This window comes from Lonchura striata, chromosome 1, assembly GCF_046129695.1.
Source record: "Lonchura striata isolate bLonStr1 chromosome 1, bLonStr1.mat, whole genome shotgun sequence".
Taxonomy (NCBI): domain Eukaryota; kingdom Metazoa; phylum Chordata; class Aves; order Passeriformes; family Estrildidae; genus Lonchura; species Lonchura striata.
This window is the reverse complement of record NC_134603.1, coordinates 22,883,572-22,907,171: the sequence shown is the minus strand read 5'-3', so window position 1 is coordinate 22,907,171 and position 23,600 is coordinate 22,883,572. Positions and strand designations below refer to the sequence as shown.

The 23,600-nt window shown below is 41.2% G+C and overlaps 1 protein-coding gene across 1 annotated transcript in view; it reads left to right on the top strand.

Annotated features, from left to right (window-relative positions):
* LAPTM4B (lysosomal protein transmembrane 4 beta) overlaps positions 1 to 23,600 on the top strand; it is a 60,085-nt gene that overhangs the window by 10,101 nt on the left and 26,384 nt on the right. Inside the window, exons 2-4 of the mRNA XM_021543256.3 lie at positions 8,770 to 8,881; positions 15,780 to 15,853; positions 16,439 to 16,561. Coding sequence (XP_021398931.2) covers positions 8,770 to 8,881; positions 15,780 to 15,853; positions 16,439 to 16,561 — 309 coding nt within the window. The remainder of the gene's footprint in view (positions 1 to 8,769; positions 8,882 to 15,779; positions 15,854 to 16,438; positions 16,562 to 23,600) is intronic.

The window sequence follows — 23,600 nt, the reverse complement described above, 5'->3', positions numbered from 1 at the left end:
ATTTGTATACAAATAGTTTATTTCCTTAAACCAGAGAAGGACTAAGATTAAATAATGTTATGATACAATTATTAAAATTGTGAAAGAGATGCCTCTGCCCAAATTAAGGTGCAAGCGAGACCATATGCCAAAGTCAGTAGTATGGATTTTATTTAACAGCAAATGGGAGGTAAAAAGAGATAGAAGGAAATAGAAAAAGGAGGAGAGAGAAGAAGAGCATGACAGAGAGACAGATTAAGTAGAACATATCACCACTCCATGGATCCTGATGGTGTCCTCTTGATCCTGTTCCTCTGGTGTTTTTGGTGGTGAGGGTCCTGCAAAACACAGAGCTCAATGGATTAATATAGACTCAGGCCAGCTGGGAATGCCCAGGGACCTCCCCTGCAGGAGCAAGTTTGACACAGCCTCTTGCAACAGACTCTGGAGCAGCTGCATCAAGTGCAGGCTCTGGTGCAAGGCCTTAGGAATAAGTCTGGGGAGCACTTTGGGGGGGGTTTTGATGGATTATGGCACCCCCTCAGCTGCCTCTACGTGAATGTGCCGTGGATGTGGCCTGTGGGGTTGGGGGTTTCACAGCTGAGCAGGTTGCTGTAAGGGACGATGGGTGTTCACTGTCTCTGACCTGAGGTTATGCCACACATCCAAAACTTTCCTCCTGCCCCCTTGGTTGGGAGGGAATCTGTGCAAACTCAGCAGATGAGTCTGTGGGCTATGGCCTCCCTGACCTCAAACCCAGCCAGAGCAGATTTTCAGGACAGCTGCTGGGTTCTTCGGCTTTCTGGGCCATACTTCATTCTCCCTTACTCTTGTCTCCTTCTCCCTAAACATGAGATTATTGAACAATAGTGTCACCTTTATCTTATCTCAAGTTCCCTTGGCAGTTTAACTCAGTCCCAAGTTCCCCTCTTGAGGCATCTTCAGAGAGGGGAGGGTTTGGTGGTTGCGGCTTCTTTATACAGTTTTGCCCTAATGTGTGAAAAGTCCTTAATAACAATATTTAAGCCACAAACTATAACATTTCCATCTCTCACAAGTATATAACAAACTATCTCTAGGGAGGCAGAAATCTCTCGTGCATATTGCACAATCTGCCCATCCATTTTTTAAAAATAAATTTAACCATTACCATATTTCACTAATAACAGACCTCTTGTGGTTTGGGCTTTAAGCCTGCTAAAAGGCTGGCAGTAGGCAGTAGTTGAGTAATTTGTATAGAAGAGTGCTGGTAGTTATTCTGGACTTCCTATATCAGTTTAATCAGCATAGTCTTTAAAGTTCAGTGTTTAGTGTCGTAGCAATCAAAGCTGAAATTGTTTATAAAATCTGATTGAAATATTTTATGCAGCTTTCTATTACATGCTCTCTATAATATGGACTTTGTAATGTGCAAGTCTGAGCCTGCCTGGATGATTCTTTGCCGTCTCATAAGTGGCATGGAAAAATAGCAACACGAATTGCAGACTATAACCCATCTTCTCCAAATTAAAGTATATAAAAACCTGATTGCTACTTCTGACCTGACTAAAGCTCTCCCTATTCCAGTGCAATATTTCAGATAGCACCCAGAACCATGCTTTGAGAGACCACACAGGGAGAAAGAACAACTTATTCAGGGAAAACATTTTCTTTTATTGTCCTGTAATGTTAAGGTTGGGTAGTCACCTGAAACAGGAGGGCTTATATTTTGTTTTTAAGATTTTTTGTGATATGACTGAACACTTGCATTTTCTTAATAAATAGCTCATCCTTTTCTGAATTCTTTCAGCCTTTAGGCTTCAGTAATAATGCCTGATAATGAGTTCACTGGTCAAAGGGGCGAAGGATTCCCTTTTAACCCAAGTTCAAGTGTCCCTCTTTCTGTTTGTGTTCAGGCTGTTTTGCTCCATTGGATGAGAAGATAATTGAGAGTGTCTGGGTTTCTAACTTGGACCACTCATTAAGTTGTGCATCACTAACACATCTGCAGCTTGTCCCCAAGCACTGGAATGTTGAAACATTTTCATTAGCATGAGGCAGAAGGCTTACACAGCAGAAAAAAAAAGAAAAAGAGGTGTCTACCCTGACACCCAGGGTCCTCCTGCTCCTCCATTCCTGCAGTGGCTGTGGTGTGCTCAGATGTAGCTCCTGAGCCCCCAGAGGGAAAGTGATTGAATCACTGCTGTGAGACTAGTCAAGAAACTTGGGTATGCAGAAGGATCATCGTGTTTCTTGTGTGCTATTTGCCTGCTCTTCACAGCACTCAGCTTGAACCCTTTATTGGTAAAATATAGTGCAAATCTACCATGAGCTAGTTAAATCCTGAACCTGATTTTTTTTTTTTCTTTGTAGAGTTCTTTTGTCCTTTTGATGAAAAAAAAGTGTTCTTGCTTTTATTAATATCTTCTATGACTAAAGAAAAAATTAAGAAAATATGCAAAGAACATGCTTAGTGAAAAGGGAAAAGTAGATAGGAAGAATTAGACATTGAAATACTTAAAAGACATTTTCCATTCATTCTTACTTTTTCTGATAGTGATACTGACTTCAAATACCCAAGTGCTAGAAAATACTCTTCTGTTTAGTTTCAAGGAGCAAAAGTATTTTACGACTGATGCTTTGTTTCTATCATTTCTGTAGAGAACAGGTGCCTAGACTCATAAAATTGCCTTGAGTTTTTTGGAGATAAACAGAGGAGAGGATACATGGGTTTTGCTAGAGATTTTCTTAAGTTTTACTAAATATATTTAGCATTTCTTACCACTAAAATTAATGTCCCTGGCAATTTGCTTCCTTAGTATCTCTGGAGGGGACAACAAACTAAACCATGCCAGTTTTGTGGGATACTAAAAATATGCTAGAACTCGGTGTGCCAGTTCTTACATATTACAGGGCTTCACAGTGTCATGAAACCAGCCCTGGAACTGTGAAAAGGGGCACAGGCAGGGAATTAGTTCTCCACCTATGCAGAGATTTAAGGACAGTGCTTAAGTGGATCTCTCTGGAGTTCAGTGAGGCTGAAAGCAGTCACAGAATTAAACCTATAAACATCTTTCACCACCCATAACACTCAGACTGCAACATGCATGGATTCAGTTATAAATTGAACCCTCAATAGAAAAAAAGCTTGGGGGGGGACTCTTCTTTTTTCCTGTAACTATAGCTATCTCTCTTCACTGCATTAGAAAGTCTTGGGAGAACTGCAGTAGAATATTTGTAGAGGGGAACCTACAGACTTCAATAGAAACATCACTCTATTTTTTAATGCAATGTATTGATTTAAAGTGAGCATAATATTTCCTCTTCTAAACTCCTTTAACTAAGCTATTTTATTTTGATTCTTGACTGAAAGCCATTATAACTCCTGGCAATTCTTTCAGTGTTTACTGACATTTATGTAAGTTGCTGGCAAAAGCATTTCTCTGTCTGCTTGAGATAGGGATCATCAGTAGACTGGTGTTAATAGCATGCTCTTAGGAGCTACTGAAACTAATTTTATTTTAGATAAGCTGGGATAGACACCATGCAGCTGCACTTCTACAAAAGTTATAGTCACTGAAATTATAGTGATAGTTGTTTTCTGATCACCTGTTGATGCAGTGCATTTTATTCCCGTGATTCACTGCTGACCTCTGTAACAAATGACATGGAAAAAGGTGATTTATTGACAATAGAAGTCTGAAATTTTCATTTATAGTTTCTATTTGCTGGATGCTGCCAGTGGAAGACATGAGGTTGTGTCCTTGCATCCTAAACACTGGACATTGTCTCCAGCAGAGCTGCCTCACATTGTGCTGAAGCTGCTGGTTCTTTATCACGGTGCAGGTGGAAGCAGCATCAGTGGCTGGTGGTCAGTCCCAGTCTCATCACCTGCTGCCTGTCTTGCTCATGCCTGCATGCATCTTCCTCACACAGCTGTTGCTGTTTAAAGTGTCTTCTACTCAAATCTGAAATTATGTTTTGTAAGCCCACAGCAGGAGCTCCAGTTACTGCTGCAGTATCTGGATGTCTCTTCCATAATAGTTCCTCTTTCCACTTGGCCTCATACATTCTGTGGTCTCTATAAAGCTGTTATTTTCCTCCCCTTCATTGATTATAAAAGTGGATGTAATTCCATCTGGCTGCCAGAGAAGTAAGATTTTGGGATTTTGAAAAAATAATTATTTTATTTCATTATCAGAATAAGGGCACAATTGGACATTTTTAGGACTTTCTGTAGGTTCTTTGTCCAGTTGTTAGGGCACTCTGAACACCATCCTGCAGGGCCCAGAAGCAGAACTGGGGCTGATCATGGGGTTCACCAACAGGACAGGTGATAAACCAACCCAAGGCAAAGAGATCTGGGACCAGGGACACAACTGAAGACAAGATGCAACATGCCTTTACAGGGTCCACCAGACTGGTGCCATGCTGTACCACTGGGACAGAGACTGATGGCCCCAGGCTGACCTGCCTGGGGTCCTGGGCCATGGGCAGGGTGTGGAGAGGCCCAGGTTGGGGCTGTGGAGGTCGAACAAGCCCTGTAAGTGTCTCTAGAGCCCCTCTCCCGAGCCCCTGGCAGCACTGGGGCTGCAATCAGCTGTAGGACCCAGTGGTCAAGGTTCTGACATGATAGTGCAATTTGTATTTTATTCCTGTTAATAAGGTCCAGGTAAAGTTTATTAAAGAAACCCTCCTGTTGAGTCACAGGGTGTAGAAAGGATCCCCTTGCTTTTTAAACTCTTCATGGAGGAGTCTTGGTATGGCTGGATCTAATCTTAACCCTAGACTTTGTCAACAGTTTAGGTCTAAAGGATTATATAGGTATAATTGAAACTTTATACAACTTTGTCCCACAGGATAAAGAACAGCAAAGAAAATATATTTAAATAAATATATATAATTTTTTATTATTATGATTACACAAAACTATCTTAATGAGAATTATTTTCTACACAATATAAGAGCTATAACAATGATTGTAGTACACAATGAAGCAATACTGAAGTAATTGTATTAAAGCTAGCAAAAAAATTATTAGTTAATTTTATTTATTTATTATTTATTTTTTATTTATTTTATTTATTTAGTTTAATTATTATTAACATATCAATGTTACCCATATCAGTGACCAAGGGCCCGTTTCTTTCACTCAGCCTTGAAGGGTAACCTTGAAGGGCACCCCCACACAAGGGAGAAGTCCCCACACATGCACTCCAAGAAGGGGTGTGGTAGAAGACCCTGCTGTTCAAGTTTGGGACTGGGTGGTTGTCTATCAGCCATTCTGTCTCCAGGCCACTTGTGTCAGCTCAGGACCTTTAGATAAACTATCAGCAGTCTCACTCGTTTGTTCCTTTATCCACGTATTTTACCAGGTCTACCACATTCTCACTATCAGACTTGGGGATTGACTCCAACTTGGCTTCAGCCATTGTTCAACACCAAAGGCACTGATAGCTTTGCAGACAGGACACTGTTCAAGTTATTTCACCCCATTCCAGGGAGAGCATCCTGCTGCAACCCCACTGCTGAATGACCATGGACAAGTTTCAGTTTCTCCATCCATGAAAGGAGGACAGCGTGTCTCATTGGGAGGGTACAGGGTTTAGTGACTTCCTGAAACTGTGCATAATTAAAATGATTTCTAAGCATTGCTAATTGATTGTTACACTATTTGTTGCTGAAGAAATGTAAAACATCTTGAAGGAAATTTTGGCCCTATCAAAAGAATCTCTTTTGCTTTTCCTGGAATGGAGATTTCAACTCTCATACCAGCTGCATATACCAACAGGGAATAATTTTTATGCTCTTATCCTTGATTGTGTGTCCTTGGAAAACATTACATCAGTAAATTTTTAGACACACAGAATTTATGCATCACAGCAATTTTCAAAATTCAACAGTCACATCACTTTCAAAACAGGAGGAAAACCCTAATGAACACAATACACCCAACTGTGCACACATTTCTGGGAGAAAGAGGAGCAAACAAACATGTGGTGTATTTCACTTGCACTGCTAACAGCACAGCTGGAAAGTGCTCAGATGACTATGAGAATCTCAAGAGAACAAACTGATAGAACAGAAAAGCAATGCACTAAAAGAGCATTAGAGAGATTCCTACTGACTGCAGCAGACTTCAGGTCAGGCAAACACATCTATGTCTTATACAGAATTTAAGGCAATGCTGACAATCACATAATCTGAATCAGGACATATCCATAAGGAGAAAGTAGAGCGCCTATGTCATTATTTTATGAATTTTCTGGCTATAGCTGTATCCAAAAAATATGTCTTTAAAATAGCAACACTCTACATTTATGGTTTCTGATTGCTTGGACATTTTGAATAGTCTTCTTAGGTAACATATTTATTACTGGCTTATATCTCCTAGCTTTCCACAAAGGAGTATACAACAAGAACTAGGTTGTGATAAGATTAAAACCCAGTGAGATTTATGGAATGTAACTTTGAATTTTGATTGTTATCTGATGTCTTCAAAACCAAGAGAAAGCCAAGATCATTCTACAGTGTTCCCAACAAAAAGCTATTTAACTATTATATGTAAACATGCAGTAATGACCATCTCTAACCCCCTCCGGACAATCTCCATCTGCTTCTTATTGTTCACCACACTGTTTAATTTCAGTTTTCTTTTGCTATAATTCAGATCTGTTTACCCAGTGGATCTGGAGGAAGGTCTGTTGCCTTGTTCTTTTTCCCTGCCTTTCTGCTCATAAAAGACTGAGAGCACCTTCCCCTACCTTTTCCTTGCTAAGCAACCTCAGTTTTTTCCCTGTCTGTCCTACATTCCACATGTCTCACTACCCTCTGTTCTGATGCAGGATCCTCCCCAGGGTTTTTCCTTGTACATTTTAGAAGGACTTTGAATCCTTTCTGCAGAGGCTTGTGGAGGGCAAGTGGGAGGATGGTTTATGCATCTAATGCCCAGGTTTCTGTAGCACTGCCCAGCACCATGTAGCCATAAAAATGAGCTTATGGGATTCCACTGAGTCGTGTTCAGTTAATTCACTGCCATACTCGGACTCCTTTCTGAGCAGCTGTCACTTACTCAGCTTTTTTGCCTCATGTTCTTCTGAAGTTCTTCACAAATGTATTTCTCTATGCTTTTTGTTGCTGAATTGTGCTCTGTTATCTGAATTCTGCTCTAGTTTGTCAAAATAATTTTAATCTTATTTCACAGAGTGCTTTCAACTTGGCATTGTCTGCAAATTAGAGAAAGGTAGAGGTTACAAGTCACTTAAAACAACAAGTCTCTCAATGATACTGTAAAACCCTAATCAATATATCTTTTTTGCTGGCTGTAAATCCTTAAATCCGTGACAGCCGTTCTTTCAGTACAGTTATCCAGCTGGCAGTGCATTCACCTTCCACACATTCAACCAAACCAGGTTTTCCTTGCTCATTTGTGAGAATCTCACAATGTCAGAAGGTGTGCTAAGATGCAGAGATGTTATCTATGCCTTCTGCCCTGTCCATAAGGCTTCTTACTCTGTCAGAGAAGGAAAATAAGAGAACTTTCTTGCAGTTTGTCCTTGACAAGCCCATGGTGATTGTTACTTGTTACCATACAAATTTGAAGTGTTAATGGGGAGACTGCTTGATTATCTGTTCTTATTTTGTTCTCACAGTCTATCTAGAAATTCATTACATGACATTCCTGCTTTGAAAATGCATAAACTATGCTTGCTCCTGTCTTGTTTTGTTAAGTCAATCTATTCTCAGCAGTTTTCAAAGATTGCTAGCAGATCTGGTATCAGCTAGGCTTGATGGAATTTACCTATCAAAAAGGACTTACTTATCTTACCTGAAAAATTCTCTAGCCTGTTATGTCTTGAAATAACCTCTGTTACACCTACACCTTCTTGTTGCTGTTGGTAACCTGTGATCAGATTAGGATGACTTTGAAGTGAGAACCAAAGCAATAAAATCCATCTTTCCAAGTGTAATGTTTTCAGCATTCTTCTTTCCATTTTCTTCTTCACCAGTTATCTTCCTAGTTCTGTAGAATAAGCTTTTCTCCTGGCTGCATTATTTCATGCTGAGCAATCTACTTTTCTGCAATTAGCTCTCTTGACTTCAAAGCAATATGAGCATTTTGTTCAGATTTGTTTTAAAATACAGCTCTTGGCTACCTCTCCAATCCGTTCATAGCCGATACTTGACAATCCGCTTTTGCTGGATCACTTGATATTCTTGGCATTTAATTCACTTACTGCATTTCTTGGTGGTTGTGAATGTCCATCTGTGCCATCTGACACAGGAATGTGAGCCTCAGACACAGGGCTCACATTGCCACCTCCTTCCACCCCCCCAGGCCTCCTCATTTAGCAGCTCACCTGAACCAGCTCCTCACTCATGACCTCTGAAAACACAGCCCTTTCCAGTACTAGAGCTCCTCTTTGATCATCTAGCAATTTTACAGGGTCTGCCCCCAATTCTAGTTCTGCCATGCTGATAGTCCTTGATTACAACACCCATTTGTAATAACATCAAAATGCCTGCCTGATGTGCTAACGTGTTTTATAGTCTGAAAGAGCAGTGGTAACTTTCCTGCTGTGGAATAGAGCTGGAATGAAAAGAGGTAATCCATTGACACTTTGTATAATTTTCATGCTGCCACTTAGGGAAGAATTAAGTCCTGCTTACACTAACTTAGAGAAATTAATTGCAGTGTTAGTTGGAAAACAATCTCTGTCATAGCTGGTGTGAAATATGGTGGGCATGTGCTGCCCCGAGGTTTTTCATGGATTACTTTCACTGATCCTTTTCCCTTTTTCCTCTCTGTAGATTATAAATTCAGTGGTCTTGCTGATTCTGCTGAGTGCCCTGACTGATCCTGACCAGTACCACCTGACTAGTGCTGAATTAGGGGGTGAATTTGAATTTATGGATGATGCCAGTAAGTACAAATTCTCTAATTATTAGCATTCATTACTCCAGCATTTATGTAACTGTCCTATCATTCCAGTAACTACTGTCCTTTTAATTATTGTTTCACCTTTGTATTTTACAGATGCATTTTTATTGTGAAAGGTGTCATGACACAGTTCAAACTTGTTTCCTAGTAGTAACCTTATCTGCCACATACCCATTAGTAATCAATCCATCTGCTCTGCTGTGTCCTGGCTTGGCAGAGGCAGAGCCAGCCCTTGGCAGGGAGATGTGTCCCTGAGCATGGTGCTGAAAGCCCTGGGGGAATTTTGCAGGCCAGAGGGAGATACGGAGTCTCTGCCTGTCGCAGCACCAAGTCCCAAGTGCCTGCACATGCACAAGAGCCCACGCTGCTGTTCAGAGAGCTGAGTGCATTTGTTCATGCTGGATGTGTTCATGCATCCCCTGTGCATGTGGCATGACTTGCACAAACCTGCTCGAATAGATGCAAATACAAATATCAACTGTACAGGCATATTAACAAAAGCACGGAGAAATTCCTTCTCTTACTGAAAGGCATAATAGAAAATCTTCAATATAGTTTCAGAGAAGGGTAAGCAAGGCCATTTATTGTCTCCTACAGAACCTCCTGTCCTTTGAAAATGTTTCCTTGTTCCATAACTTTTTCAATTTTTTTGGTGGTTTGTTGATTTAACTGTTTAATTCCTATCTAGTAAAGTTTTCCCTCAATGTGATTTTGATAAAAATGTCTGTTTATTTTAATTTCTGCTCACAAGATGGCTACATTCAACACTTCTCATAGTAGTCTGAAACAAGGTTTTTTTCTAATCACACTTGTGTCTTTCTGCTCAGAATCCCCCCTTCTACAGCTAAAGGTTCTAAGTCCTTTCCTCATTCCTACTGAAGTCAATAAAAATATCTGTAGGAGAAGCAATAGCCCCACACGTGATTAAAAAAAAATTGCCCATTGTTGTGTCAGAGATGCTGGGTATCATTTAAGGGATGCTTATTTCCACAAGGTCTTTACTGCAAATATGCCTTGAGGGTCTACATTGAATTAATGATAAGGGGTGATCGCTACATTTTTGTGTCTTCATTGGAAAACCACCTACAACTTCAGACTAAAAGTCTTTTTATATAACTGGATTTAAGAAAGTAAGGACCATAGTAGATACAGATGGGCTCCTAGCTGATTCTGACATATTAAAACTGACTGCCTTGTCCTAATTCTCAGAGATTAACCTTGGTAATAACTGTCTGTCAGTGTGGTTTTATATAGCTGACATCAGAGGCCTGCCAGTGCCCAAGGTTTTAAAATTGTAATTCTGTTTTGTAATGCAGTAGCTGTCAGATAAAGACATTGGGGATTTCCATCTACACTTGAAAATTGTATTTTCTGTATATTTTTATCAAGGCTTCTGAAGTGAATCCTGCAAGATTGTGAAAGGATGGCTTATGGGCCAAGCAACCTAATTTCTATTTGGTAAAGGGAACATTTCACAGGCAGTTAAATTATGAATTAACACTTGAATTAATGTCTCCTTTTATTCTTTGACTCCCTCTGGTTTGTTGCCTTACTGAGTAAAGGCAGTTGAATCAAGCTACTGACTTATGGTTACTGGAAATAGCTGGCAGGAGATAATTTTTTCTTCTATTATTTAAGCATGACTGTATTTGTTCACATGTAATGAAATGTTTTATTATGAGATAAATCATCATAAAAGCTTCCACATACTCTTTTCCTACTTTTATTTATCTTTTTTGAAGAAGTGTTTGTCATGTTAGCTGCATGCATTGAAAGCACGTGTGTGAAATACAGGAAGATACCTAATTTTTTATGTTAAAGAAGATCCCAAAGTTATTATCTGCATGTACTTCTGTTGACAAATAATAATGACACAAACACTAATAGCCATTATTCTCATTCCTATTGATGCTACTATCAATAGCAAACAACAAAAAAATGCAGACACAGGGTTTACATGTAAAACTTGTCGGTCCCTTTCTTTCTCTCCTGTAAGGGAATCCCTCATAAAAGATCTGAAAATATCATCTGGAAAAAAACCTTATCAGCTGTGTCACAGTCAAATGAATTTAATGAAGTCAAGGTTTCCCTTGACTTCCAAGAGACCAGGATTCTCCCAATATTTGTATTCAGATTTATTTCTAGCTGTGCCTGGTTTATGGAGAATTCTCAATTTTCTGTTCCAGCAGTGTGAAAAATTCCTGCCACTTGCAGAGCCACAGCCAGTCTAGTGCAAACTGCTTGAAAATTCCAGTGCAACATCTGTTCTAATTCCAGGATTTAGTGTGGTTCCAAGGGCATTACCAGAAGCTCCAAAGTACCAGTTCAATTAGTCAGGGAAAGGATTTACCTGAACACTTAGAAAAAAAGCTCTAGGTTATTTATTTTCCCTTCTATTCTAGAAAAGGAAGCAAGGGGAAGAAAGTCTGCCAAGACTTAACCATGTGGCAGAGGGAAGTACTGGCAGACACCAGTTTGTGTGGCTTGTGTGGTTCTCCAAGATGTACATCTCAGAACCTGGTAAAATGCTGGGCTACCTCCTGTGCCCAGCTGAGCCCATTTAGTCTCATTTTTTTTTTATTATTATTTCCTGAGGGAGTTTAGAAGCTGGACTAGAGAAAATTAGAAATGTGTGAGCTGCTCAATGTAATACTGCTGCTGTTAAAAGACTAATAATCTCAGAGCAGGAGATGGAAAAGCCCTATAATTCATTTTGGCTTCCATGGGGGTTTTGCCTGAGCCTTCTGCTCAGCTTCTTCAGACACACAGATCATCATCCTGACATGTCAACAGCCCAAACAAGCAGTGGGTGTTGCTTGGTTTTATTTACTGCTGTCATAGCGTCAGAGATGTGTGTGTGATACTTCACAGGCCACATGACAACAAGGATTGAAATCCTGTGCATACCCTACAGGAACTGAGGGGAACTTTGACACTGATATCAGCAACTTAGGTCAAAATCTGCTCATGTCCCTGCCCTGGCATGGGTAGACAGGACAAGCAGGACAGGGGAGAATAATGTGAGGGTCTTTCTACTGAATAATACATGCACCCAGGACTTAAAAATATTAATTCAAATAGAAAAAATTTATAAAGAAATCTACAAACAGGAGGTTTAGATTTCTGCTGGGGGATAAATGGAAGTGGTGGAGTAGGTGCATTCCTGTCCCAGTCCATGAACACCTCCTATGTAGTGATAGTCCCAGATATAGGGAGAGGCAAAAGACTAGACCCCTTTCCAGTATAGGATATTCAGGATCTTCCCCTCTTAATTCTATACTCTGGAATAAATGTGCTGGGCTCAAAAGTGCAGAATACTCTTTTCTTCTCATAGCCCTCTTTCCCAGGGAGAAAATGCTGCTGCTGTGCAGGCTGTGACCCAGGAGGCTGCGTGGTGCCTGGCAGCAGTGGTGTCAAGCTTGCACAAGCAGCCTGGAGGAGAGAGCAGGGCAGTAATCCTTAGCTGGCAGTCAGGAGGCTCTTGGATAAATAAGGCTGGGAGAGTGGAGAAACTGCCTGAGGATTGCAGGCTGCTGATCAGCAGCTTTCTGGCCCCTGCTGTCAAAGCTGGGGGCCAGTGATTAACTGGGCTGGGGCAGGTGATGGGGATTTGAGGTCTTCATTGCTCCACACAAGTCCTGGCTCAGGGACTGGCCTTGCTGGCTGCTCCTCCCTGTCCCTGCAGCACCCACCATCAGCCTCCTCTGCAAGAGGAGAGGGGAAGGCAAGGAAATACTTTTGAGGTGACTTGAGGGAGCTTGAGCTGCACTGGCTGTGCACACCCCGTGACAGGAGCTCTGCCCAGCCCCAGCAGCATTTTCTCTCCAAAGAGGCAGGAAAGTAGGATCTCACTGTAAGGTATAAGAATTAAAAAAAACTCAACTGGTTTCTTTAAACCCAAGGAGAAAGCTCAAAAATCCATCTAGGACAAATAGGCTGGATAACCCCTTCAGCAGTCCAAGTACAGACCTTCTAGCTATGAATGCCATAGCACAGCATGGCTGGAAAAAAAAATCATACACCCCTGTCAGTTTCTCATTTAATGTGCTGCATATCTAGTTTCATTCTGATTAATTGAAGCTGACACAGCTCAAAAAACCCAATGAAGCCTTAAATGAGAAAGAACTAGCTTGAGCCAACTAGGACTTGGCACGATGGAGCACAGTTAGGGAGGCACTGGAGACAGAGAGCATGAGTGTGTTGGACCAGAACTTCAATGTCAAGTTCATCACAGTTTGCTGGGCTCTGGCTCTGAACCAATACTGCCACAGTCACCAGCAAAGTGGAACTTGTGACATTTGCATCTGCTGCAAATGACAATGACAGCAGCTTCCCCCTGGATGCAGGAAGTGGTTGGGATCAAGAACAAATGCATAAGCAATGCCTCCAAACTGGTAGTCAGAATCAAAATATTGAACCAAGAGCCTCTTTTACAAGAGGTTCAATTGAAGTTAGTGGCTACAGCAGCCATTTTCACTTCTCTATTTTTCTTTCATTACCTTAATTTTACCTGGTCTATTCAAAATAATTTTGATTTCACAGGATGTATGTAGGCAGACAGAGTACATGGCTACACAACCAGAAGTGTCTTAAGAGGCTGCAGTACCTTTTATTATTAGAGGTGTATTTTGTGGATGTTTCTTCCTCTTGAGGACATAATTCAGATCACTTCTAACAGGCACAGCAGAGCCTTTACAGCTCCTAAAAACCTAGAAATGGCTGAGGTAATGCAGCTCAAACACTGCATTGGTTGTCTGGATTCTCTACACTTTCTAAGAGGAGAAGGAGGTGCATTTGCAGAGCAGTTTGGGATGCACTGAGGTGTCATTCCCTCCTGAGTGATGAGCAGGGAGCCCAGCTGCCTCCTGATGGCATCGAGTAGCACCCATGAGCTGAGTTGCAGGAAGCCACTGTGAAGGAAGCAGGTGGGCTGAACTCACTGCTGAGTGCAGGCCACTCTCCTGGGCGAGACCTGCTTAGTTTGACAATAAGACAAAGATTCAAGCATTTCTACTGTGAGAAAGGACATCTGTGATCCAGGGCCTCATCAGACTACTGTGGTTTGAATGTAATCCTCCAAGTGCCAGGAAAGGGCACTTTATCCTTCAAATGTAATCCATTAAATTAGGAAGTAGTCTGCCAGAGGACTTTTTCTGTGGCAGCTGGGTTCCTATGCAATCACAAGGACAAGCTCTGGGGGCAGGACAGAGAACATGAATCCTGAAACCTAGGAGACAGGCAGTGTTCTGGAGAAGGAGAGACCTGGGTTCTAAGTCCTTAATCCTGCTGTTGGTAGATGGAGTGCCCAAGGAGCCAGACAACACAAGCAGCTCTGGAGATGTCCTCACCTGCCAGCAGCAGTCTCCTCTTGCTTTTGCTTTTTCCTCCATCTTCACAAATCTCAGGTTCCTCTCTACATCAAGGGCCAGCAGAAATCTGGATTAGTGCCATCTAGGGCAAAGTTTGTACTCCCTCAGGCACAGGAGGATCAAGGACTGGGTCTTTTTTTCTCTACATGGATGATCATTCTGGTAGGCTGGAAATAATGACAGACAAGTCTTAGTGCCTGTCCTTCCTCCTCAGCCATGACCTGGGTGAGCCTGCACTGCTTCCTGGTGGTGGCAGGTGAGACCTGTCCACAGCTGCCAGATCCTTTCAGGATCCAGGGAACGTACCCAGAACCTCATTTTGATGCATCCAGGGAGTTGAGTTGAGGACTGTTCCATGCTATGGGGTACTCCTCATCATGTGTTGGAGTTAGATGTTGTGGCAGCTCTGTGGTGAAATGATGCCATCTTTACACTTCAATGCTTCCAGAGCCAGGGTGGTGAGCATCCTGAACACTGTTGTGTGTTTGTGCATCTCAGAGCTCCTCCATGCCTCCTCATGAAGGCAGGTAGTTTAAACCTGCTGACAGCAATGTGAACAGCACATACCTCACAGATACCAGCAGAGGTGGGATCTCTAAAGCCATGTCCTATATACCTCACATGGTCTTTGTGCACAGGCTTAACCTCAGAAAAATAGTCACAATTGCACTCCCAAACTCACTGTAAGGTCAAGTTCAGAAATTCACTTCTGATTTCCTGACAGTGGTCTGTAATGATACCTAGGGAAGTGCATATGAAAAGACCAAACATGTAATTTTTCCCTCCGGGATCTCCTTCCAGCTGTTCCTGGCTTAGGAACTTCTTAAATCTGATGAAAAGTTAAATGAAAACTGATCAGCAGTAGAATAAAAATATAGGAGTCCTGTAATTCCTCCAATCAAAACTTTAAAGAATAGAATATTTTCCTTCCTTTACTGCTTTACCTTTCCTGACAGTTATACATTTTCACTAATAAATATATATTTGTAGTGTTGTTGGTTGAAATGAAAAATTTCTGCTAAGATGACTTGATCTGCCAGTTTTGCTCCTTTTCCAGTATAAAGATATATGAGCAATGGTATGCAGCAGCTGTTGTTGAAGAAACAATCTGTAGTGCAGAAAAGCAGACACATTCTGACTACAGATATCAGCACCACCAGTAAGACAGTCTTGTCAAAACTGCTCCTGATTTTTGAAAATACTTATAAAAACTAGACCATTCATCTCCATAGTCTCATAGAGGCTGTAGTGGTTTGCACAGTGTTAGTGTGTGTCAGCACAGTGTAATGCTGCAGGCTTGAGCAGATAGAAGCACTGTGTGCTTCTTGTATTTAGGAGGTTCCCCACAAAAGCCAGAGATTTCCTCCAGCAATGCCTGAATGATGCCCCTGACCCCATCTCCACACATCTCCCACCCTGCCTTTGAACTGCTCTGCACGAGGGAGGTGGCAATTTAACTGAACCAAGCTCTGAGTTTGTCTGCAATCATTGATGTGATGTCTCTTTTCCAGATATGTGCATTGCCACTGCAATTTCTCTCCTCATGATTCTGATCTGTGCAATGGCTACATATGGTGCATATAAGGTAATTCTTTACATTTGGGGAAGACATTAATAAAGTGAAACACACAATTGCACAGAAACAAAATTAAGAAAACTCTTTTCTAGCAATTGCTTCTTTACTTGTTTAGCTGAAAATTGGGAGAGGGAAAAGAAGTTGAAGAGGCAGCAGAACTGATTGCTTAGATCAGTGGTACCCCAGGGCCCCTGCTGCAGTTGTGTCGATTGTTTGCAGATTCAAATATGAGTAAGCTCTGGGCAAATGGGGAATTCAGAGAACTGAATCTTGTACCTATCAAAGTTAAGGGAATTCTTTCCCATTCACCCCCCAAGCCTGTGGTTTGTTTCAACATTAATCCTATTAATTAGAAAGGAAAATTATTGTGTGGTTTCTAAATCTCCTAATGTATTGAACTGTGGGAGTTGCACTGCACATATGACTGCAGTAGAGCAGCCAAATTGCCTTGGCCAAACCTTTTGGCTGAATGTTATATTTCCTTTAGCTGATTTAATACTCCATAATGTCAAATATTCCTTAGATTCCTGTAGAAAGACATATGCCTCTATTTTAACTTATGGCTGATGAGTTTCTAATTTATTTTCTTTTCAGCAACATGCAGTTTGGATCATCCCTTTCTTCTGTTACCAGATCTTTGACTTTGCTCTCAACACGTTGGTTGCCATCAGTGTACTCGTCTATCCCAGCACAATTCAGGACTACCTCCGTCAGCTGGTAAATCACTTGATGGTCACAGGCCTTTGGGGGCTTTGGGGGAAAAACTTTTATAAGGTGAAATTTCTGCCATGTATTTCTAGCCAGTGGTATCCTTCTCATACAATCATTGAGAAGTTCTTTCAGTCCTTGCCAGTCTGAATTCAACATCCTTGCAAGGCTACATTACTTACTTACTACAACATATGTGAAAAGCTGAAGGAGGTTTTGCAATGATGTGAAAGCTCAGCACCATTCATTTAGAGTGAGACTCATATTGCAAGACAAGGATGAAAAATAATTGTTTTTGCATTCACAGTTGTTGTGTTCATATCCAGTGGCTTATTTTTGGTACCATTTCAAGGATATTTTGTTGCTCCTTTTAATTTATTTGGTAGCTATAACACATTTAATTAGGCAGGAGTTTGATTGAGTGTAGGTTTGGTTTTGCTAGAAAATATTTTGGATTATGGCCTAGGGAATTTAGAGTCTCCCTTCTCGTTCTGCTTTGGCCAAACATCTATGGCCAGTATTGCATAAGTGTACAAGATATGATCACAACCTCCTAGAGCAAAGACAAGAGGCCACCAGCCTCTGTCTCATCACAGGACCACGTCCCACACTGAGCAGGGTTCACGTGGAGTTGCAGAGCTCTGGAGAAGCCAGTGCTGCAAATGTATCTGAAAATCTGCCTTGAGAACCTGAATACAGATTAGCTTGGCTGTGAACTTTGTTGTATGGTTGGAAAGCTGGCTGGTACAAATACCAGGTAATGAGAAACAGCAGGCAGATAAGTAGCCACACAAATCTGCAGGAAGAGGCAATGTGTCATGCCAGTGAGAGCTGGGATGTATCAGGTGCCTGTTATCCTTCATCTTATTTAACACCCACCTGCATTCACAGCTGATGGCGCATTGGAAGAGAAGCAGAGACATAAATCAAAAGATTCTCAGAGATATGAGTGGAAAAGAGCAAATTACAGGCATGGTTTGGGAGTACTACAGCTGGCACTGCCACTGCTGGACCCTTCCTGCCTGTCCTCGCCCACAGACCCTTGCTGCTGCATCAGTGCCAGCCCTGCTCTTCTGGCAGCACAAGCATCTCTGTGGCTGCAGAACTTCATCCACCTCCCAGAGCATGAGCTGTAACCAGATTTTATTCAGTCTTGGTCACTGTACAAGAAAATGAAGGGACAAAAACAAGCTGGTAAATATGCACTTAAAAGCCTTTGCTCTTCTGCTGAAAATCTGGTGCTACATTTGGAGCTGACTCACTAGAAGGGCAAAGACCAGCTGTTCCTCTTGAAATGTGTGTTAAAAGATGCCTTTATTTCCTTGCAGATAAAAAAATAACAGGTCCTTTTGTGGCAGAAATAGAAAGAACAGGCCTTGAAAGGGATTGGGTATGATGCAGCAGAGCACTCTGTGATCTGTACTGCTACTCTGGAGTGTTGAATCGTTGGTTGCACACATCTTTGTCTTGCTGTTGTAAATCATATTCTGGACTGGTAATGAAATGTCACAGGTCTTCAGTGGCACTAAACTGCCAGTGCCTAAAAGGGCAAGAGGGATTTCCAGGATAATTATAGACTGATTAGCCAGACACTACTACCAAGCAGAATAGTAACAGAAGGGCTGGGGCTGAAAGGATGGTCAATTGATAATGGATTAGACCAGAAAAAAATTATTAATGACTGCCAGCACAGTTTCATGAAAAATCAGTCCTGCAGGCAAACTAATTTTCCTTCACTGACAAGATTACTGACTTCATCAATAACGATGGGCAGGGCCATAATGGACTTTGATGAGATGTTTGACTTCTCAGCATGATGCTCAGAGCAGCAATAAAGCACCAGATCAATACAGGATGTATCACATGGATTAGGAGGGGTTAGCTGGCAGACAGAAAAGGGTTGTGGTCAAGCTGACCATCTGCCAGTGAGTTTCTATTTTGAGTAGAGGAAGGTCTCCAGCAATCAGCAATAGACTTCATGCTCCTCCTGACTTCCATTAATAATGTTGGACCCCAAGAGGCACTTTAAAAAAGCTGATGTCACCCATGGGAGAGCTTCTCCAGGCTCACAGTCTAGAAGGGATTGAGTCCTTTGGTGGGAAGTTGTGAGCAGGAGTATAATCTGTCTGTTCTGTGTCATCCTCTGGAAGACCCTACCCTGCATTGCCCAGACTGAGCACATCTCTGTATTTCCCTGTGCTTGTGACTTTTCCCAGCAAATTCACTTCTAATAAAATGCGTGGCTGAAGCTGAGCTAGACTGAGAACTTGAATTCAGCCACTAATGTTGCTACAGAAACAAATGCAAAGAGGTGTAAAAGCCTGAGCAATACAGATGAGCATATGTTTTGACAACTGTGGCTGGGATGCAGTAACCCTGTAAGCAGCCTAGGGATTTAAGCGCCAAAACTAGAATCCCTAGGTTGTTTTGCTATTTGCAAAAATTGCTCTTGGGATTTATGGGCAGAAAAAAAAAGAGCAATTAATAGTAAGGGAGACTTGCCTTCTCTGTCAGTAGTGCAAATTTCATTCATCTATTTATGTAAAAAATTTCATTCATCTATTTATGTAAAAAAAAACAATGCTTGAAAGTCAGAGAACATGCAAAAAAGTTCCCAAAACTATATATAAAAGCTGGATATACTGTAGTATGAGAGGCAATCAGCTTTTCCTGCTTTATTTACTGAGAAAGACCAAGAGGTAGTGCCAATAGAGGTTTCTACTTCTGCAAAACACAAAACAATGTATTAAAAGGCTATTTAAATTAGATGTAAGACATAATGCTAATGAGCAGCTGGAAACTAGTCTAAGTTAAGTTCATTTAGAAACAAGGATTAGTTTGTATTTAATCAATTGTGTTGGAGACTAGTAATGGGGAGAACCTACCAATAGCTGTGATGAATTTTGAACAGTTAATGTCACCTGTTCAAAAAAGTTTTGAAGCTGTTCTGCATCTGCTTTGAAACTGATTATGCCTCCTGTGTCTTAGGTGTGGTCCCAAGCACAAATAGCTGAACTGGAACCCCTTGTCCCTTTACCTGGAAGTGCTACATCAGTTGGCACAAGGTTGTTACATTTGGCTCAGAGTAAATACATCTGTCTGAGTGGGCAGAAGCAAAGGGGGGGATGTGAAGGGCACATCCACTGTTATCAGATACTCAGAGATGGGACAAGGTGAAAATTGATGCAAGCAATTACACCATACATGCAGTGCCATTCCTGCGTGATCCCTCCTGATGGTTTGCAAACCCTAAGCCCTGGGGTTGTCTTGCCCTCACCCCCTTTGCAGTGGTCTGCCAGGGTAGGCAGGAAACAAGGACTGTGTTTCTTCCTGGCATTCTTACAGTTTCTGTTCCTCTAAAACTGCTTTGCATTTGGGAAATGATATGTTAGGGGGCACAGCTCCATAAGGTAAATGAAAAATCCCAACTGTTCTTCAAATCCATTATTGAATATCTGGAAGAAAGTTTACATTTGGTAACAGAATGCATTTAGCAGTCTTAGAAGAACTTTTTGTTTGCTCTAAGGTGAGAGAACCCCTGTTTCTTTAACAATTTCTACTTCACTATTATCTGGTGTTGTTATATAGTTACTTTGGTGTCATACTACAGTTACTTTTCATCTACCAGATGCCAGTCTGTGGGTGATGAGTTACAGCTACTGAGAAACTCTCCATGTACTTTTAGCAAGATAAGGAGTACATATCAATGAGCTGGTCGGAGCCATAGCTGAAAATGTTGCAATTGTGTTCCAAACAGGGTGTTTGGTAACATCAGTCTGTACTGGCTGCTTCTTTCCTAGGAACAGTGTCTTTGGAAACTTTTGTTGCCTTTTGATACCCAGCTGCACTCAGATGTGCTGCTTAATTGCCATAGATTGCAAGAGCATCTTAGCCTGAAGGGTGGCGTAAAATAAGTAAATGTTACAAGTTTGGATTTAGTACGTTTTATGGTGATAATGTGATCAAAGTTTCTAAGAGTTACGCAGGATATCTTGGTCAATATCATTGTCATTTAAAAAGCAAAAACTTTTGCATACAGCAAATCCAACACGTGTAAAATAAAAATAATTTTAGTTCTTGGTCTAAGCAGAGGTCTAAAGCAGATTGACCTAAAGCACAGTTCTTTCATTTAGCCCCACTAAATCTTTGATATATAGGTATTTTAAAACAAATTAAACACTCCATCTTCTGTCATCTGGTAACAGCATATGAAATGGATTGAAGCAGAGGTGCAGAACAGGCTAGTCTGCAACTGAGTTCTGCAAACTTTTTTCTAATCACAGTTCAGGACTGTGACAGGTCATCTAAGCAAAATTTCAAAGTATATTAAGTAGCTTTACTGTGGGACTGCCTGCAATGCTGCTGCCTAATAATTCAGGTGGTATCAGTCATGCTTTTAAATTTATGGAGAAATGCCTAGAGAACATAAAAGAGATTAACCTAAAGAAATTTTTCCTATAAAGCTTAAAACCAAAATATCCTTTCTGACATTTTTAATGCCATTTTATATTTACAAAGAAGTACCACTAACTTCATAGCAGAGCTTTACAAATTCTACAGACATATTGCTGTTTTCTTTCAGTTTGGTAAGACTTTGATACTTGGAGGATTGTAACTTGGAATGACAATCCCCACTGTATTTTAAAGTGGTTTTTTTGTGATCCAAGGGGAAAGAAAATGTGAAAGGTCATGCAAGCAGACTGAGGGAATGAGAAATGGTTTTAGCCTTTGTCATTTTATTCTTCTTGTGTGTTTGTATGATACCAACACAATAGAAATGTATTTTTCATGCACATTTTAGAGTCCTTTTAAGTGTCTAACAGGGCTTTGATATGAATAAGCAGTATTTTTTTAAAATTAGAAATGCTTTAGGTATATTATTATGCACACAGCCCTCTCCATGTCCATGACAAGGTTATAAATGACACTTTAATTTTGATGTTAGCATGCCAGTGCAACACCATTGCAACTGCCTTTTGTTTGTATAGAAAATTTTGTCATGTTCTGCTTCAAAATCACTTCTGTATTTCCAAGTATAGGCTTATTTTTTCCCACCCAGATGTATTTCAGTCACAGCTTCATCCAACCTTGCACAACATCAGGCACTGATCTTTTTCCACAAAGTGCAGCACCAAGCCTGGTGCCTGGAACCTTCCCAGCTGCAGGATTTCAGCTACTGGTCTTCCCACAGGAGAGCAAACTCCCAAGACAGGAGCAGAATTTCTTGTCCCACCTCACGTATCCGCACCAATATTTAAGTTCATTATTGCAGTCAGTGAAGACCAGTGGTTAGATTAATCTGAACTACTCTTGGTACCTGTTTTCTGCGAGAATTAATGAGATTTTAGGAACAGTTGCTGCCAAAGTTCCAGTTTGGGAACAATCCCATGGGATGGGACCCCAAGGGCTGCCTAATGGCACCAGTTCCAGTATGGTCCCTGTACCACGTGAGACTGGAACCAGCTGAGATGCTTCCTACCATCTTTCCTGCTTCTTTGCCAAATGTGCAGGTTTCATAAATTGGTTTTCCTACAGCACTGAAGGGGTTTGTAGCTGTGACTTAAGATCAGACTGCTCATAGGCTGTCACAGCCCAGTGAGCAAAAAAGCTAAAGGGGTTTCTTGCTCCTGGGTTATCCATCAGAGAACTGAAAGCTTTTCTCCCACACAGGAATTTGCATGTTCTCTGACTTTCTGGAAGCTCCAGAAGGGACTGACTTTGGTTTTCACTCCCTGCACCACGATCTCCCAAGCACCTGTCCATGGGGGTGACCATGGCATGGGTGCCTGCCTCGCTGGGGCTGCTTACACCTCTCATCTCTTCAGTACAGAGAGCCAGAAAGCTGAGCCTGAAGAGGACAAAGCACAGTACTTGTTCCTCATGTGCTCTCCTGGCTTTGCTGAAATATTTGCTGGAACACTGGTGCTGCTATAAGGGAAGGCCAGGCACTGCTGAGCAGTACGCCCTGCACCAGATTTGACCAGGGTTCATGGCTCCAGAAGATGTTCTGATGTTCAAGGAAGTGGGAACTTTCTTGGTCATTTGCCTGCCCTCTTCTTGCCTCTGTGCAAATCCCTTTTGAGCTGATGTCTAAAAACAGCCCATTAGATTATGGTCAAAAACACAGCATGCAGTCATCCGGTCTTTGACCAGTGACTGATTCCCAAATAACAGGTTCTTCTTTGGAGAACCAAAGTCTTAATAGGAATTTTTTAATACAATCACAAACTATTTTGACTATTCTTTTAATAGTAGATCAGTACTGAAAAAAATCATTTGGGTACAGATTTACTGTAACTGTCCTTTACTGGTGGGACTTTCTAACTTCCTAACTTATGGTGTCCCTTCTGCAAACAGGAGGGCAGGTTGGAGCATTAATACTGAAATTTTATGCATATAAAGTTTTTGTTTAATTTTTCAGTGCATCATTTCTTTGCATATATTCTTGTTTTTTTGGTCTCTGGGTGACTGCATCCACTATATTTAGACTAACCTTCTGTGGGGAAAAAAAAAGTGCAGTAACTTATTGAATTATAGCATGCTAGTTCCCTACAAAAGTTCTACCTCAACCCTAACAAAGAAGATAACATGATAAAAACTTCAGTCGTGGAATTCAGCGCAAGAACAGAAACATTGCTGTCAAGAAGTGGAAAATGTGCTTATGTAACATCTATCTGCAAACAGTTACAGCTGCTGTTGATGTTAACCACTCTGAACAGTTCATGGAAGCTCTAAATAAAGAGCTATTCTCAGTAGCAGCTGTCCAAAAAAAAAAGATAATTTCCTGATGCACTGGGCTGAGTGCTGGAATAAGGGTTATTAAGGGGTTACTCTGGATTTACACCATCATTGCCAAGAATACAGTTATAGCTCGGTCTAGTTAATTGTCCTGACAAGGATGCAGAGCTGGCCTGGTTAAGTAATTAGACCTGTAAGGGAAAAGGGAGTTGTGTGGAAGGAACGATTGCATTCAGATATAATGAGCTACTGTTGCAGTGGAGTTATCTTTTGTGGAGAACAGCTCTGTCTGTGAACAATGGTTTATTCT